Source organism: Xiphophorus hellerii, chromosome 21 (genome assembly GCF_003331165.1).
Source record: "Xiphophorus hellerii strain 12219 chromosome 21, Xiphophorus_hellerii-4.1, whole genome shotgun sequence".
Taxonomy (NCBI): Eukaryota; Metazoa; Chordata; class Actinopteri; order Cyprinodontiformes; family Poeciliidae; genus Xiphophorus; species Xiphophorus hellerii.
The window spans coordinates 24,180,798-24,198,880 of record NC_045692.1 but is presented as its reverse complement, the minus strand read 5'-3'; the positions used below and the strand labels follow the sequence as shown (position 1 = coordinate 24,198,880).

Sequence of the window (18,083 nt, the reverse complement as noted above, 5' to 3'; positions counted from 1 at the left end):
AAGTCTACTCCAACATCAAGCTAGGCTACAGGGCTAGACCACTTCCACACCTGGGTCAGTCGGATCACCTGTCCCTGCATTTAATTCCTGCTTATGCCCCCCTCAGGAAAACTGCTCCAACCATCACCAAAACCATCAAATCCTGGCCCCAGGATGCGACACAGCAGCTGCAGGACTGTTTCGACAGGACAAACTGGGATGTTTTTGAACATCAGGACCTGGAGGTTTTTACAGACAGTGTACTGTGCTACATCAAGAACTGTATTGACACTGTAGCTGTGGATAAACGCATCCGGGTCTTCCCAAACCAGAAGCCCTGGATGACTCAGGAGGTCCAGCGACTGCTAAAGACCAGGAATACCGCCTTCAGGTCTGGGGACAGGACCATCTACAGTACAGCCTGAGCTAACTTGAAGAGTGGCATCAGAATGGCTAAGTCTGACTACAGAAGGAGGATGGAGGGCTACCTTGACAGCAACAACAGCAGGCAGGTGTGGCAGGGAATCCAGCATCTCACCAACTACAGGACCAACCTCGCAGCTGGGGAAGGCGACGCCACGCTGGCAGAGGAGCTGAACCTCTTCTTTGCCCGCTTTGAGGTGAAGCCAACGGAGGCAGCCACACTACACCAAGCGACCCACAACACCACACTCCTCGTTGTAGAGGAGCACGAGGTGAGGCGCACACTGCGGGCTGTCAACCCAAAGAAGGCTGCTGGACCTGATGGCGTCCCTGGACGTGTCTTGAAAGACTGCGCCGATCAGCTGGCTGGAGTCTTCACCAGGATCTTCAACCAGTCCCTAGCCCTGTCTACAGTCCCATCCTGCCTGAAATCTTCCACCATAGTCCCCATACCCAAGAAACCTCACATCTCTTGCCTCAACGACTACCGGCCAGTGGCACTAACCCCTGTGGTGACAAAGTGTTTTGAAAAACTGGTCCGGGGTCACATCACAGCACTTCTCCCTCCTGGCTTTGACCCCCACCAGTTCGCCTACAGAGCCAACAGATCCACAGAGGACGCTGTGATCACGGCCCTCCATGCTGCTCTATCACATCTGGAGCAGCAGGGGAGCTATGTGCGGATGCTCTTTGTAGACTACAGCTCTGCTTTTAATACCATCCTCCCTCACAGACTGGTGGACAAACTGGGGGACCTGGGCCTCCCTCACTCCACCTGCATGTGGATTCTGAGCTTCCTGACCAACCGACAGCAGAGAGTTAGGGTGGGAAAACATACATCCACTGCCCTCAGCCTTAGTACTGGCTCTCCACAGGGCTGTGTGCTGAGCCCCCTGCTCTATTGTCTGTACACATACGACTGCACCTCTGTCCACCACAGCAACACCATCAAGTTTGCTGATGACACCACAGTGGTGGGGCTCATCTCAGGAGGCGACGAGTCCGCCTACAGGGGTGAGGTGGAGCGGCTGTTAGTGTGTAGCAGGGAGAACAATCTGCTCCTCAACAACTCAAAGACAAAAGAACTCATAATAGATTACAGGAGGAATAAAACGGACATTACACCACTAACCATTGGGGGAAAATGTGTGGAGAGGGCAGCTGATTTCCGTTTCCTGGGGGTCCACATTGAGCAGGGCCTCACATGGAACATGAACACCTTGGAGCTGATAAAAAAGGCCCAGCAAAGACTGAACTTCCTGAGGGTTCTCAGGAGGAACAGCATCAAGGAGAAGCTGCTGGTGTCCTTCTACAAGTGCTCCATAGAGAGCATACTGACCTACTGTATCTGCGTATAACAGCAGCACTGCGGCTCAAAGGAAAGCTCTCCAAAGGGTGAATACAGCCCAAAAAATCATTGGCTGCCCTCTCCCCTCACTGGAGGACCTGCACAGCGACCGCTGTCTAAGAAAAGCACAACACATCACAAAGGACACTTCTCACCCCGGACATTCTCTGTTCACACTGCTGCCTTCAGGCAGAAGATACAGAGCAACCAGAACCAGAACCAACCGTCTCAGAGACAGTTTCTACCCGACAGCAATAACAAAACTAAATGCAATCAAAAACAACCATTAATCATCATAAATGATGTATGTGAGAATGTGGCTGTTGTTATTTATTAGTTGTTGGTTTTTTACCAGTTATTAGTTATTTCTTACATTGAGTGTGAATTGTGAGACAGTTATTTTTTTGTTTTTAAGCGTATGCACTGACTGATGGCACTTTTTAAATTTCGTTGTCCTTGTGACAATGACAATAAAGATTTATCTCTATCTCTATCTATCTCTACTTTGTGGATCTTACTGTAATTTAGTCAAAATTATGAGCTGTAATAAAAATCCTGGTGACCTTTGAGTCAGGGAAACATTTTCTTGTGTTGCTCATTTTTTAGTTGCAGCTCTCTTGTTTAAGGCGGTTTAGTTCAGTTTAACGAAGCAGTTCTGCAGAGAAGCTTCTTCTTGGTGGAGGTCGTGATGTTCAGTCTGCAGATGGAGACACTTTGCTTTTAAACTGCAGCGTGAGCCTTTCAGAGTAAAACACAACAAGATGTTTCAGGTTAGACCAGCAGAAATATCCCGACACGTTTCTGTGTGATCAAATATTCGTTAAAGGTTTTGAATTTTCCACAAATTGGCTGCAAGCTTCAGATTTTTGGTGAAACTGTGAGACTAAAACAGACCAGAAGGTTGAACTCTGACCTCACCCCACCTGCAGGCGGGTCGCAGCGTCTCTTACTCAGTCTGGAGGTTTTGGAGGTTCTGGACGTTCTCCAGAACCTGGACGTTCTCCAGATTCTGGACATTCTCCAGGTTCTGGACATTCTCCAGGTTCTGGACGTTCTCCAGGTTCTGGATGCTCTCCAGGTTCTGTACATTCTGGACGTTCTCCAGGTTCTGGATGCTCTCCAGGTTCTGGACGTTCTCCAGGTTCTGGACGTTCTCCAGGTTCTGGAGGTTCTGGACGTTCTCCAGGTTCTGGATGCTCTCCAGATTCTGGACGTTCTCCAGGTTCTGGATGTTCTGGACGTTCTCCAGGTTCTCGAGATTCTAGTTGTTTCTGGATCAGACACATGTGGGTCAGAACAGGAAGCAGCGACTCCAACCAGCAGCTGAATTGTGAATGTTTCTCACCTTCTTATAGACCATCAGGGAGGCTATGAGCAGCGCAGCTAATATGATGATTGTCAGCACACAGAAGACGATTACTGCGACTCTGCTGTGACCTCCTGAAACACAAACAGTCAAAACAAACCTTCAGTATCATTAAAACTCTTCCCATCACTCTAACTCCTCTGGGAAAACTGGGATTAGGAGGATACTTATGGGAATAGTTAACCATTCTTGAGGTCAGACACTGATGTTGGATGAGAAGGCCAAGCGAGGTCTGCAGTCAGATCAGGTAACAAACTGATTTATGGCCACGTTCAGACAGCAGGTGATGATCAGTTCAAAGCCACACAGCGGCGCTCTGTTTGTGTAAGGAGACGTTTATGGATCATTTTTAAAGTTTATTCATCAACAGATCAAAAAAAGAAGAAGGAAGCAGATAAGAGGAAAGTCCAGCTAACAGCGACGGCCTTTAGCAGAGCATTAGCTGCAGCTTCTGTAGAGAAGTCTGATTGGAGGTGGAGTCAGAAATAAGAGTGGTGGTGATGCGTTCACTGACTGCTTCATTATTTCATAATTATAGTTTTCACATATTGTTTACATCCTGATTCATGACCCATGTCTCACTCTAACGATGTAAAAGTCTGAGAAAATGTGATATGATGGTTCAGACTGCAGACGGTTTGAAACTAACAGATTTAGCTCCACACATGGAAGCGGCGAAAAGGTTGGATTTCTGTCGCATCCTCCTGCTACATGAACGTAGCCCAAGTCTGGAACAGGAAGGAGCCGTTTCCATGGCGTCTCAGCTGAGTTCAGAGTGAATTTATCCAAAATGTGGAACAACTGCTACAAAACAGCGCCAAAAAGATCTTCCCTCCACCTAACTTTCCACTTTGACACCCATCCAACCCAGACTCCTCCATCAGATCACCAGACCCAGAGGCGTGATTCGTCCTTCCAGAGAACTTTCCTCCACCGCAGTAGAACCCAGAGGTGTTTGCAGCAGCAGCAGAAACCCTCACCGTTTTTTTACTCACCTTCACCTGTTCAGGTAAATCTGTGTGAGACACAAAGTCTCTTTTCCACGTCTGACCTGTTTTAGACATCAGTGCGTCAGAAACTGCAGTCAAAATAAAATGATTCATACAACAAATGAGATGAAAATGATAGAAAATGTTTAAATTGGTTTTCTTCCTTCACAGTTCAGGACAGGGGTGTCCAAAGTGTGGCTCAGGGGCCACGTGTGGCCCTCGGGGTAATTTCATGTGGCCCTGACTGCAGTTTATGAATGATGCAAATGAAAATGAAGCTGATTTTTAATGTTTTAGGATTAAATGAAAAATGTTTGTTAAAACACAAAGTATTTTTTCTGTGACTTTAATTTCACTGAAGTCAGGCCACAAACATTCAGCCACTTTTTACTCAACAGATTTTTGGCTCCTAGTTGTTACATTTGGCTAAAAACAGAAAGAGTTTTAGAAGAAAGTTCAGTTTTGTTGTTGAGTTTAAAAACATTTTCTAAAATAGAAAACATTCGACTGAAAAAAGTTGGAAACTTTTCTTCTGATAAAGGAAACATCAGTTTTCAAAACCTGCAATAAATTATTATTCTCCAATTTGCTTCATGAAAATATTCCAGGATTAAATCACAAAATGATCAATTTGCAATAAAATGATTGATCATTTTTAATTAGTGCGTTTATGTTGGTGATTTTGTCCCAGAAGGTTTGGACTTCAGATTCAGTTTGAGTCAGAGCGTCTCGAACAAAAACAGAAAAATGAAGCTGATTCATGTTTTTCTCCACTTTAATCTTCAAACCGAATAATTTTATGGTTTATGGAGAGAATTTGATCTGACCTTCGCGCGTCGTCAGCAGGACGTCGGTGATGAGCGTCTGCTCTTCATCGCTGAGCTCACAGCTGTAAACTCCGTCCTGACTGGAGGACAAGCCGCTCAGCGTGAGGCTGCCGGACTCGGAGACGCCCTCCACCCGCTTCCTCCACCCGTCTGAAGCTGTGAAGGCGGAGCCGGCTGCCAGGGTGGCGACGGCCTGGCTGTGGTTGAACCTCCAGGTGAGAGAGAAGTTCTGGAGGGAAGAGACTGGAGCCCAGCAGGGGATCGTTGAAACGCCGCCCGAAACACTGACAGCTGGAGTCAGACAGGAAAAACACATTGGGAATATCTGAAAAGTGTGGCATGCATTTATGTTCAGCCTCATTGAATAAATATTTTATAGAACCACCTCTAGCAGATTTACATGTTTCTGCTCAGTCCTCTTAGTAGAACAGCTGAAATTCACTCTGATTGGAGAGAAACTGTATGGAAATCTAATTTCAGGTCCTGCTGCAGAATCAGAAGGTAGAGGAATGTTTATCCAACCATCTTCTTCTTCTTCAGGTGAAATTCTCATTTATTTATGTCTCTTGTTACAGCTTCAATTGATTCTTTGTACAGAATGCCATCCTGATGAATCTAAAGTCCAAAGAACGTAGAACAGCAAATATTCTGCAGTGAGTCAGCCAAGCCCATCATGGCTGCCGGCTCAGCGAAGTCAGCAGTGGTTCCGTCGCTTTCTGCTCATCCAGAAAATCCCGCCGCCGTTTCCCCGGCGTCGCTTTGCAGAGGCAGAATCAGGAAAAACTAAATGCTCATTCTTTGCTGCTGCAGCCAGAAAAGCCCAGCAGTTCAGACCCGACACACGCAGCAGAACTAAAACCCGACTGGCTCAGCAAACGTAGGCTTCAGGCTCGCATTGATGTTTTTATCAATGATGCATTGTGGGAAAGTGGAGCTCTCCAATCTCTGTCTCTGCTTTAAAGATAAACGGTTTTAGTTACGCTGAAGAGAAGCTGGAAATCAGAGGAAACAGAAATAAAAACCACTAAATCTTACCAAGTATTTTAGTTTCTACTGTAAATATTTTAGCAAACTTTAAATAAAACAAAACTAAATTACAATTAACAATTCAACAGGATATCAGAGCTTGTTTAAAGTCAACAATTATTTAATTTTGATGAAAAGTTAAAGAAGCTTTTACTCAACTAAATGTAACGTTTCTCAATCAGTGACTGATGTTTTATTTTTGTGTTTTAATGATTTAAAGCATTTTGAACTTCCTTGTTCAAATGTGCTACAAAAATAAACTTGATTGATGGGCAAATTATTTCACTTACCATTCAGCTTCTATGCAACACAAATCTGGAACAAACAAACATGGAGTTCCTTTAAATCAGGACTAAAATCCACCTGGTTGGAGCTGCTTAATATTTAATAATAAATGAAACATTGACCAGCAGATTAGATGAGTATAAAACTCATCTAAATGTAATGTTTATTCAATTGTTGACAGTAAAACTTTGTAATTTGTGTTTTTATGATATAAACACCTTGAACCATCTGGCTGCTCACACCAATAAACCTGATTGATAACATTGGAAAAACTAAAATAATCTTCCAGTTGATCTAATACTTTTTTAGCAACATTAAGAAATTATTGAGTTAAAACAGGAACCTATAAATTTCGCTGAAAAGTTACATGCATGTTAGATTTTTTTTTAGATATTTCATAAATACTTGGTAATATTTTGTGTTTTTGCAGTGAATTTTACTCACATAGTTTCCTGAACGTTGCTCTCCTCTGGTTCCTCCTGGTTCTGATGGTGCAGCTGTAGATCCAATCAGTCTCATTGTCTGGAACCGTCAGAGAGCTGCTGATGTCATAAAGCTTCTCCTCAGTCTGATGGACTGTGGTTCTGTTCTGCAGAGTCGTGTTGGATGGAGGCTCAGTGGACCAGGTGAGTTCAGGTGGAGGGTAGATCCCCTCTGAGCTGCAGGTGATCCTGTTTCCATCCTGATAGATTCTGATTGTAGAAACTGGAGCTGAAAACACAGAAAAATAATTTAAAAAGCTCTCAGAATAAAGGAAGAACTTTGGTTTCTCTGTTCGTACCGTTTACTGAAAGGTTAATGAAGGTTTCCCTGTTCTGATGGACGGTGCTGGTGTAGCACTTGTAGATTCCTTCATCCTGAACTTTGACCCCTGTCAGCAGCAGCGAGGCGTTTCCTCTGGAGATCTGATCCTGAAACAGAGAAGTCCTGCCTCTGAAGTTCTGGTCCTGGTGACCCAGCTGGTCCTGGTTGTTGTAATAAGAGTGAACTCTGAGTTCTGCTCCGTTGCGGTGAAACCAGTGGATGACATCATCGCCGTGGCTCTGGAAGCTGCAGGGTAAGACGCAGCGCCGCAGGAAGACGCAGGAAACTTCTGGCAAGCAGAAACACATGTTGTTGTCAGTCCTGTTGGCCTCCTGCCCAGGGCGGCATGGCCTGGGGGCGCCACGATGCAAAATAAATCACTGAGAGAGTTTTCTATTGCTGTGGAAATCTTAAATCTGTTTTTTAGACACACAAAGAGAACATTTTAATATTTTACATTTAAATAGGGGCTGCACAGTGGTGCAGTTGGTAGCATTGTTGCCTTGCAGCAACAAAGTCCTGGGTTTGATTCCCGGCCCGGGGTCTTTCTGCATGGAGTTTCCATGTTCTCCCTGTGCATGGTGGGTTCTCTCTGGGTACTCCGGCTTCCTCCCACAGTCCAAAAACATGACTGTCAGGTTAATTGGTCTCTCTCTCTAAATTCTCCCTGGGTGTGTGTGTGTGTGTGTATGGTTGTTTGTCCTGTATGTCTCTGTGTTGCCCTGCGACAGACTGGCGACCTGTCCAGGGTGACCCCGCCTCTCGCCAGGAACGTAGCTGGAGATTGGCACCGGCAACCCTCCCGACCCCTTTAGGGACAAAGGTGAACAGAAAATGGATGGATGGACATAAAAAATAAGTTAAAATCCCCCAGAGTTTATTAAACCAAAGACTAAATAATAATCAGTGAAGGTAAAAGATGTTTGTTTTCCTTTATTCAAACACCTGAATGAGCTGCTGTCTACAGGGTTGCTAGGTAACAGGATTCACTTTATAGGAACGAACATGAAGCTCATCTGATGATGAGTTCAATGGAATCAGTTAATTCAGCATCTTTATTTCCTGTTTGGTACATTTCTATTATATCTATAAAAAATCTACAAATGTGTAACAAAATCTCTCGTTCTTCTAAATTCTTGTTGCTGTTCTCCAGTGGTTTAGTTCCCACCCTGCAGATCAGATCAGTGGTTCCTTTGTTTGGTGAATCAGTGAAACTGTTAGTTTGACTAAAGGATTAAATCCAGGATGGAAACTCGGGGCTTTTCTCTGTATTTACCCCTAGCAACAAGAAATAGCAACAAAAACACAACAAAACAAACAAACACGTACAAAACAACAACAAACAAACAAAAAGAAAGAAAGAAAGAAAAACTGCAGCAATAAGAGTCTGAGTCCAAATAACTCAGCGTTCTTCACCTAAATCTCTCTGTTTTATTTCAGGATGACCAGCTGATATTCTGGATTTTGGATCATTTGAATGTTTTCGTGGTTTGTTTCTGTTCTGGTCCAAACAGATCCACTGGATGTGAACTCACCCTGAACATCTGCAGCCACGGATCTCAGGAAAACCAGCAGAAAAGTCCAGAAGATTCTCATCTCCGGTTCCGATTAATCCACCATCCTGGTTTCGGTTGTATCCCCGTTTCATCAGCCAGGTTCGGTTCATGAGAAACCGAACCGGAAGTAAAGAGAAAAGGGGTGTGGCTGGGTCATAACGGAACGGAACCGACTGGATCTTTTTGTTTTAAATGATGAAATGACGCAGCGGTGAGAAAAAAAAATCCCATTTATTTCACCCAACATGAACGATATAGTTATTAAAATTACCTTCAGAAAGAAATTCAGTTTTAGGTTTTTAATATTTTTCCATATGAAAAGAAAAGATTCATGGATTGTATAGTGAAATCCGTCCACTAGAGGGCAGCAGAAATCTGTATTACTGATTTAGAAATCAGTAATACAGATACAGACAAAACAAATAAAATGGTGAAAAAGTAAAAAATTTTTGTCTCTCATTTCAGAAAGTGAAACTCACATTTTATGGCAGCAGATTCAGTATCTTTGTAATTCTTGAAGGACTCTCAGAAAAGTGAAAAACGCTTTAAAAACCAAGAATTTAACTAAGAAATCAGAAAAAAACGCAAATACAGAAAAATAAAGATCCAAAATCTCTCATTGCGATCTCTTGTCCTTCTTTTCAGCAAAACAAAACGGCTCAGAGAAACACAGAAACCCTGCAGAGGGTTTTTCTACGATGCTAATTTATTATTTGCTAATAAGAAAATGTCCTAAATGACCTCCTAGTTCCTCAGGGCTCAGTCCTGGGCCCCAGGTTGTTCCTCTCATACATCAGCCCCCTGGCTGAGGTTATCAATATCTTTAATAAAAGGTTCTTATTATTTGTCAACTATTCAGAAGAACAGAAGTTATCTGATCTAGTAAACTCTGTAGAAACATAGAGAACAGTAAAGTCTGGGCAACTGATGCAGAAAATGAACAATGTTTAAAAAATAGAAAAAGATCAAACCAAAGTTGTTGTTACATTTTTTTATTGGAACAGGATAGAGCAAAAAACAAACAAAAAAACAAAAAAAAGCTTTAACCATTTGGATTATCATGGCCAATATTTATTTAATATTTATTTAGGTAAAAATTAAATATAATGTCACTGTTACTTATATTTTGTGGTTCAGTAAATATGCAGATAATAAAGTTTAATTCAAAAAGTGGGAAAAACAAATTAAATACAGTTAAACTGTATTATTTCATCATCATCATCATCATCATCATCATCTCTTTATTCCAAACACATAAGAAGATCAAAAGTAAAATAATTAAATATACAAGATAATATTGTTTATTGAATCACATATAAATGTTGAGGTAAAGCTGGTCGTACTGCAGGATTTACTAAAACTGCAACTATATTAATGCATGACACAGATAATCTATACAAGTATTTATTATGTCATAATGCTTGTTTTTGAAATAGATTGGTTTCCTTTAAAGTAAGCAAACTTTATTTATACAGCAACGTTTAAAATATCAGAGCTTTACAGATCTAAAAAACACAGATGATAAAATAAATAAATCAGCTAAAAGAATAAAAAAAACAATTAAAAGCCAAACTGAACAAATGGGTCTTCAATCATCTCTTTAAAACTGATCAGTTTAATGCAGCATGCTAAGGCTAATCTGCAGCCAAAAAAAAAACATTTTAAAATAAAAAATACTCACAAAATTGATAAGGCAGCCATTAAAACAAGTCTCATATTAATAAATATTGACAAAAACTTGAACAGTAACTGATTTAGCCTGAAGAAGTAACGCAGTGATCCATTAGCTCAGGGGCCTCAAACTCCAGGCCTCCAGTCGCTGTCCAGTTTTTAGATGAGCCACAAACCACTGGAATGAAACGGCTTCATCACCTCCTCCTGGTGTAGACCGGTTCTCCAGAGCCTTAATGACCTCATTATTCTATTCAGGTGCAGCAGAGGCTCATCTAAAAGTTGCAGGACTGGAGTTTGGCACCTGTGCATTAGCTGCAGCGGGTCACCAGCTGGTTTCCAATCTGTTGGAAACTAAGAGCTTCATGGATTAAATGTGAGCAGATGAAGGATTTCTGGAGCAGGAGTTTCATTTTGTCTGAAATATGTTCTGAATAGTTCATGAAAACCAGGATGGAGGATGAGGAGCTCACAGTGTCCTGCTGTGTTGGACACAGATAGTTTTACTCAGAAATATTATGATGTAATTATTATTACTGTATAATCACTATAACTATTAGCTGAATTAAACAGTGGAGTTTCACCCTCAGGGTCAAGCATCCTGCATGCTGAGGTCAGTGAAGCATAAAGTTATTAAATCAGCTGAGCAGATTCCAAACTATTTATGTAAATTTTGCCTATTTGTGTTTTTTTCAGAGTTTTTCTAAAATAACTGATATAAAATGCAGGTTGGGAGGCTGAAGGTGCATTGCTAATTAGCATGCTAACGTGTAGCCTCCTCATATAGCTGTAATCCTGTAAGGTAGAGAAATATCTTCATCATAAAAATCACAATACACAGCTGGTTAAAAAAGTTTAGCTTTGAATCAATAAGAAAAGTGTTTTGACCTTTTTGGTTCCTGGAGCGGCGGATCAGAACCACACAAAGGATTACTGCTGCTGCTGCTACAACCATGGAAACGCCTGGATGGCGTTTTGTTCCTCCTGGGTAAAAACAGATGAACTGAGACGTTACATTCTCCTGATTTTAATTTGAAAGTAAAACATTTCTTTTCTTTTTCACCTCGGTCCTCCACCTTCAGGAAGGTGCTGGTTACCAAGGTTTCTTCCTCGTTGCTGAGCTCACAGGTGTAAATCCCTCCCTGCTGTGGAGATAAATCCTGCAGACTGAGGCCGCCGGACTCTGAGACGCTCTTCACGTGAAGTTTCCACTCCTCTGTGACCGTGGCTCTGCTCTGACTGCTGCGGCTCACGATGACCTGACTGTGGTTAAACCTCCAGAGAAGCTCTGATACTGAACCGTTTGAGTCGGAGCAGGAGAGAGACGTCTGTCTGCTGGAGACGATCACACCTGGAATTACATCACAGGAGGTTTTATAGTTGATAAAAACTAATAACATTTATTTAATAAAAACCTCCCAATCCTACTTTTGTAGATTTAAATCCCTTCCTTATCAACGTTCAGGGTTTTAACTGTTTCTTAGTTTGGATCAGACGGCTGAGGCGTCAAAACACCAGGATGAAAAACATCAGCAATGAGCTTGAAGAAGCAGCAGCTGCTTCCTGTTGGTCTGTGATTGGTAATAAGAACATCTACAAACTATTTGAACAGGGATTATTAAAGGAAATTTACACAGCTGGAAAACATCTAAAGGTGAACCAGTAAGAATGCTGATCCCAGTAAATTTACGTCCCACGGTATCAAAACAACAAAAATCACCAGCACAGCATTAGATAAGAGGCGCGTATCAAATTCTGTGGTTCAGCATTTTTAGTTTCCTGCTAAAATCACCTTTGACTTTCTATGAACCAGAATAAACTGGAGCTACGTGTGAAATGTTCATTTCTAAATTAAAACGTGTTTTATTGTTGTTTTCACTTTTCTTCTGCACTGCTGATCCTTTGTGTGAAGTTTTCTTTCTTTTGAAAACATATCAATTAGATTACTTTAGTTATTCACTTTTACTAGTTTAAAATTATTCACATTTTGTTGTTGCAGTTTGATTGAATGACTTACTTTTCTGTCTCAGTATTGCTCTCTTCTGGTTCCTCCTGGTTCTGATGGTGCAGCTGTAGATCCGATCAGAACCGTCTGGACCCGTCAGAGAGCTGCTGATGTCATAAAGCTTCTCCTCAGTCTGATGGACTGTGGTTCTGTTCTGCAGAGTCGTGTTGGATGGAGGCTCAGTGGACCAGGTGAGTTCAGGTTGAGGGTAGATCCCCTCTGAGCTGCAGGTGATCCTGTTTCCATCCTGATGGATTCTGATGTCAGAGACTGGAGCTGCAGGAGAAACATTGTAATTAGTTAACATTCATTCACATTATATTTCTGGAAAATAGAGCCACATTTTGACACTTTGTGGTTCAAATGCAGACGTGCAGAAGGAAAGGTAATAAATGCAAATGCAGAATTTATTATAAAACAGCTTGTCTTAAAGAAAAGGTCCAAATATGAGGGAATGTGATGAAAGAAGGAGCTACAAACAAAAACAACAGGAGGTTACAGGAAGTAAAACATGCACCGTAAAACATTTGAAGATGGTTAAACTTAAAAATGAAACTTACATATTCAGGTTCAAAATCTAAAACTCGCTGAATTTCTTTTACTGAAAGAGAAGAAGATAGTAGACCCAACTAAATGCAGCTCAAATGTTTTACAGTGCAAAGGTCAGAATGTGGCTGCAGACCACAGTAACAGACACAGAGACAGGAAACATATCAGTTGTTCTCACCGTCCACAATGAGCTGAAGAAATGTCTCCTTGTTTCTGCTGATGGTGCTGCAGTAACAGCGGTATATGTTCTGATCTTCGACCTTCACTCCAGTCAGCAGCAGGGAGGCGTTTCCTTTGGACAGCTGATCCTGGAACAGGGATGTTCGGTTCTTAAAGTTCTGGTTCTGGAGACCAAGTTGGTCCATATTATTATAGTATGAGTGGACATGAAGTGATCCAGTTTTTTTCTGAAACCAGTGGATGAACACATCAGAGCTGCCTTGGAAGCTGCACGGTAAAATGCAGCGCTGCATGAAAATGCAGAAGATCTCAGTTTCTGCAGGAATATTAAAGAAAAAATTAATATCTCAGATTATCTCACAGAAATATCAACTGTTTTTCAATTTTGTACTTTTATTAGGCTGGATTTTATAAAATAAAAGCCTGAACAAATGACATTTGTCATATGTACTTTTTCATACCTACTGTCTTATTGCGTTTCTTAGTATTTTATCTGGTTTTGCACTGCATTGCTTTATTTTAGTTTCTATATCTCCTTGTAATTTTTCAGCACTTCATTTGAAGCCACTTTCTAAATAAAGTTATTATTATTATTAACATACTAAAAGGAAGAGGAGATTTATCTTCTGCATTCAACAAAATGATTGCTGAGCTCCAGTTATTCTAGTATTTTGCAGAAAGGTTTTATTTTACTAAATAGATCATACAAACAAAGTCTTGCCATTTAGCAAGTCTCTAAATATGGTTGTGCTGCATGATGTCAAACCACAGTAGAGATATTTAGACACATCCTGTTGATCTATATGTTGTTATTTTTGTTGATGTGTGTGTTCGCTCTGGGGGTTTACAGAAAAACTGGTTCAGACGCTTCATTAGTGTTTTTATTGCACAGATCAGACATTTTTGACAGGCTGCCATCCTGCACCTTCCAGGCGCTTCGCTGCTCCAACACACCTGAATCAGGTGAATGGCTCGGTAGCAGGCCTGCTCAGAGCTGAACCCGGTCTGTTGGAGTGAAGATGCATCTAAAAGCTCTCCAGGACCGGACCTGAGCAGCGCTGTGTCAGCAGAATGCTGCTGCTTCGAAATACTCACTGAAACTTTTTGCTCCAGGCTGAGCATTTATTGTTTTGTTGTTTATCTTTGAGAGAAAGCATCTGATGGATTTATTAACGACATTAGCATGGTTTTGGTAGTTATTGTTTCCCATAGAAAGCACTCCTTCCCAATCAGAGTTAGTCCAACATGCTGAGCCCGGTTCTGGTTCTGATGGAGGCTCCTTCCTGCTGTTTGTGTTTAATAGCTTTGACTTCCAGTGGCTTCCAGTTTTGTAATCTTGATTTGTGTTTCTAGATTTTGTCCGATAGCTTTAGAAGTTACCCGCGTTGTGTTTGTTTTTTATGTTTGGTTTTTGTACTCGGCAGCAAGCTAACGCTAAATAAACAAGATGAGCAAAAATGAAACAAAATAACTTCTACAAGTAATTAAGAGTTTCTAATGTAATGAAAAAAGGTTCATCATTTTTATCATTTAATGTTTATTTTGACTTCATCACATTTTCATGAAACTTTGCATTAAATGATTTGTAAATAATTTCATCTGCTGTTCTATTTCAGTGAAAGTTGAAACGGGTTCGGACTTCTCTTTCGTTTTTATTTTTGTTCCCTGATCAGCAGGGTAGCAGGAACTTTCCTCATCTTCATTTTAAAACCGGAGCTGCAGCAGTTTTTCTCTCCGACTGAAGGTTCTGCTCCGTTATCAAGTTCACATTCAAAGCAGATATTGATCCACCAGAACATTCTAAAGAACTTCCTGCTTCCTTCTGCTGATTTCACTTTGCAGTTTTACTCAGGACCGACTCACAATGCTAAAAGAACCAACAGCTGGCTGGAAAATGGACAAAAAGATGAACGATGAAGACCTGAAGGCAGATGTTGAAACTACCTGGACTGGTCTCCTCCATGCTCTGCTGCATTAATGCAGTAATTCAAGCAAAAGGAGCCCAGACCAGGAGCTGAGAGCAGATACTCTACAATGCAAAGCTTCCAGTTGGCCCATGGTTCTGTAGGGACAATCTGGTTTTGTTGTAAATCATTTCTGAGGATTGTTTTTCGGAGGTTTATCGGAAGCTGGAAGCCATGATGATTAAAATAAACTGGATCATTTTTAACAGCAAACATTTGAAGTTCAACCAGTTCTCAGTGTCTGCTGTGGCTTTAACTGGAGAAGAATCTGCTGAGTGCATCATAAAATGAAACTGCCTCTGGCAGACTGGTGGAGGAACAGATTATTTGCATAAGCAAAACGATATTCAAATTTCAAACACAGCTGTGATGTTGAAACTAAAAACAAGCAGCATTTATGCAGCAGATCGTTAAAAATAGGGAGAAGTTTCTGGTTCAAATCCTGGATGGGACTTTAAGTGAAGTTTTCATTTTCTCAAGGCTGTTGAGTCTGTTCTGTGGTTTCACATCAGAACCAGTTTGGTTAACTGGTTGTTTTACTTCCCTTATACTTTTGAAAGTGAGCATAACTGAGGATCTACGCTTTGCTCTAAAAACTAAAAATCTTCTATGATCGTCTCTACTATTCATAAAAAAATCTCAGTACTGAGATAATTAAAATGATTTTTAATGTTTTAAGGACAAGGTTACAAAATGGTTCATTTATGGTCTAAAATGAAAGTAAGAAGAGGCCAAACGGAGGGAGAGAACTGGATCAATTCAACAATAAACCAGCTGCTCCATGAAAGCAGTTTTTGTTCTTTTGTTTCATTCAGTGATGCAGCTGCTGTTGTTAAAGAGAAACACGACAGACCTTCAGTCCCTCTTGATCAACAGAAACATTTAATTCACACTGAAACTGCATCGCTATATGTATTTATAATGCAGAAGAAAAACATATTCAAATTTAGAAAACTACATTTCCTGTTCTGTTAGATACCAGTTTAGCACACAAAGGTCCAAATCATCATGACATTTCAAAAAGAGGACAGAAGCAGCTTTCTCCTCCAAACTCACCTGCTTTAACCTGAACCGTCGAACAAATCACAAAAACAAACGTTAAAAACAGAGAGAAGTTAAATCCTGACATCCTCTGTGTGTCTGGAGAGAAAATCTGCAACTGGAGAAGAAACTGGGTTAAGTTTCACAATCTGAGACGTAGAAAACATGGAATAACACTCTAACTTTGTTAATGAAATGTTAAACGCTCCACAGCTTTAGCTTTAAAGGTCATTTTATTTATAGAGCAGATTTTCAGCAACAAGGCAATACAAAGTGCTTTACAAGAATTAAAAGGAAATACAAATAAAATAAGAAACCAAAGGAAAGAAGAAAAGAAGAAAAATTATCTAATGTTGACCTAAAGTATGTAAACCAGAATCTCCTGTTCAGGGTTGCTAAGTATCATCTGGGCTAATTCCTGTTCTGGTTTGGAAGAACAGGAGTCTAAAAGTCATCTAATAATGTTGATCCAAACTATATAAACTAGATAAACTAGATATTCCTGTTCAGGGTCGGTAGATAAGTATAAGTATCTTACTTATAATTCCTTTCTGGTTTGGAAGAACAGGAGTCTAAAACGTAGTTGCTAAGGTAGTTTGTCTGGATTCTAAGTTTGTTCTAATCCCTGATCTGTGTTGCTAAATAAGTGTAAGTAAGTTAGTATTCTCTGGACTTTCTAATTGCTCTAAATTTGTAAAAGTAATGAGTGCGCCACTATTTCTGAGAAATAATAAAAACTAAGAGTTCCTGTTCTGGAAGATTTTTTTATGGATTCCAAGTTTGTTCTAGTTCCTGTTCTGGGTTAAAAGTGAGTATTCCACAGTTTCTAACAAAATAAAATAAAAAAGAGGAAAGGACACATTAGGGCACATGGCAACATTCAGACAAAACAAAGGGCAAAGCAAAGGCCTGAGTGAAGGCGGTGACATCACAGGGCCATGAAAGCACTCAGCCTCCTGGCAGAAGTCTGATAAGATGTTGTTATCTAGGCATGTCCTTGGGAGCGCTCAGCTCCACAGCTGCATCGATAACAGGAGGTGGGAAGGAGTGTTATGTTTACATATCTTCAAGGAGATTGGAAATATTCAGCCCTTCCAAGGCAACATGGTGAAAGCCAATTCAGATATAAAATGTTTTAGGTTGAGTAGATTATAAATTTCAATCTTCCCTAAAGTCTCTCCATCTCAGTTCCCCATTATCCAAATTAGTTTGGTCGTTCCACTGAACCGAAACTGGCAACGTCTCCAAGATCGATTCCATCCAGTTAATGAGTTTTGAGTCCTCAGCTGGGCTGAGAGTCTCAGCAAGACTCAGATCCAACTTGTGTTTCTGTCCAACCAGCAGTCCGAGTGTTTGCTAGTTCAGCCAAGTCCGTCACAAATTTGTCAATAAGCCAGGAATCCACAAGCAGGACAGGAGGGCTCTCCTGTGCTCAGTCTTCTTGTTGAGAAAATTTGATCAATTGCATTGAGAGACCGGTTGACCAGATCCATAATTAGTAGTTTTTAACGTTTGTTTTTGTGATTTGTTCGACGGTTCAGGTTAAAGCAGGTGAGTTTGGAGGAGAAAGCTGCTTCTGTCCTCTTTTTGAAATGTCATGATGATTTGGACCTTTGTGTGCTAAACTGGTATCTAACAGAACAGGAAATGTAGTTTTCTAAATTTGAATATTTTTTTCTCCTGCAATATAAATATATATAGCGATGCAGTTTCAGTGTGAATCAAATGTTTCTGATTCGGAGGATGTGCAAAGAAAGGCTCCAAAAATATAGAAAAAGACAAAAACAGAGCAAGCAGGGCAGGAGGGAGATGAGGAAAAAAGCATCTGCCTTCACAGAGAGCAAGGGGGGAAAAAAAGCTTTGGGGCGGTTGAGTCACTTTTATTTAAATGTTAAATTAAATCAATAAATAAACTTTACTTACTGTGGTGGTGGATCATGATCTCTAACCTCTGTCCTCATCAGCTCGGATATGATGGATCCTCCATGTAGAAACAGTCAGTAAAACAGATCATCCTGCAGCGCGCTCTCTGTTTGGGTCATGAAGATGAACTGAAAGGAGAAGCAGGAA

The 18,083-nt window shown here is 40.9% G+C and overlaps 1 protein-coding gene across 18 annotated transcripts; it reads right to left on the bottom strand.

Annotated features, from left to right (window-relative positions):
* Window positions 1-2,268: 2,268 nt before the first annotated feature.
* LOC116712136 (HERV-H LTR-associating protein 2) lies at window positions 2,269-18,068 on the bottom strand. Of its 18 annotated transcripts, none has more exons than XM_032552019.1 (11): window positions 17,937-18,066; window positions 16,029-16,131; window positions 13,007-13,324; window positions 12,327-12,555; window positions 6,688-6,722; window positions 6,249-6,273; window positions 4,933-5,216; window positions 3,096-3,190; window positions 2,859-3,021; window positions 2,664-2,714; window positions 2,269-2,488 (listed from the first exon to the last, which is right to left on the bottom strand). In XM_032552019.1, exons 2-10 carry the CDS (start codon window positions 16,099-16,101, stop codon window positions 2,701-2,703), a joined length of 1,236 nt encoding a protein of 411 aa, XP_032407910.1. In that variant the 5' UTR covers window positions 16,102-16,131; window positions 17,937-18,066; the 3' UTR covers window positions 2,269-2,488; window positions 2,664-2,700. The 18 variants fall into 18 exon arrangements, with proteins under 18 accessions (XP_032407910.1, XP_032407912.1, XP_032407911.1 ...); XM_032552021.1 differs by having other exon boundaries at window positions 2,669-2,714; XM_032552020.1 differs by having other exon boundaries at window positions 2,674-2,714.
* Between the last annotated feature and the right edge of the window lie 15 nt (window positions 18,069-18,083).

Bases quoted from the DNA above. Each gene is read 5' to 3' on its own strand.
- LOC116712136 (XM_032552008.1), bottom strand. From the start codon at position 16,101: ATGTCAGGATTTAACTTCTCTCTGTTTTTAACGTTTGTTTTTGTGATT. The intron at 6,723-12,326 runs GAGGAACCAGAA...CATCAGAACCAG, and splicing joins AGCTGCACCATCAGAACCAG to GAGGAACCAGAGGAGAGCAA. The intron at 5,217-6,248 runs GTAAGTGAAATA...TCCAGCTGTCAG, and splicing joins TGTTGCATAGAAGCTGAATG to TGTTTCGGGCGGCGTTTCAA.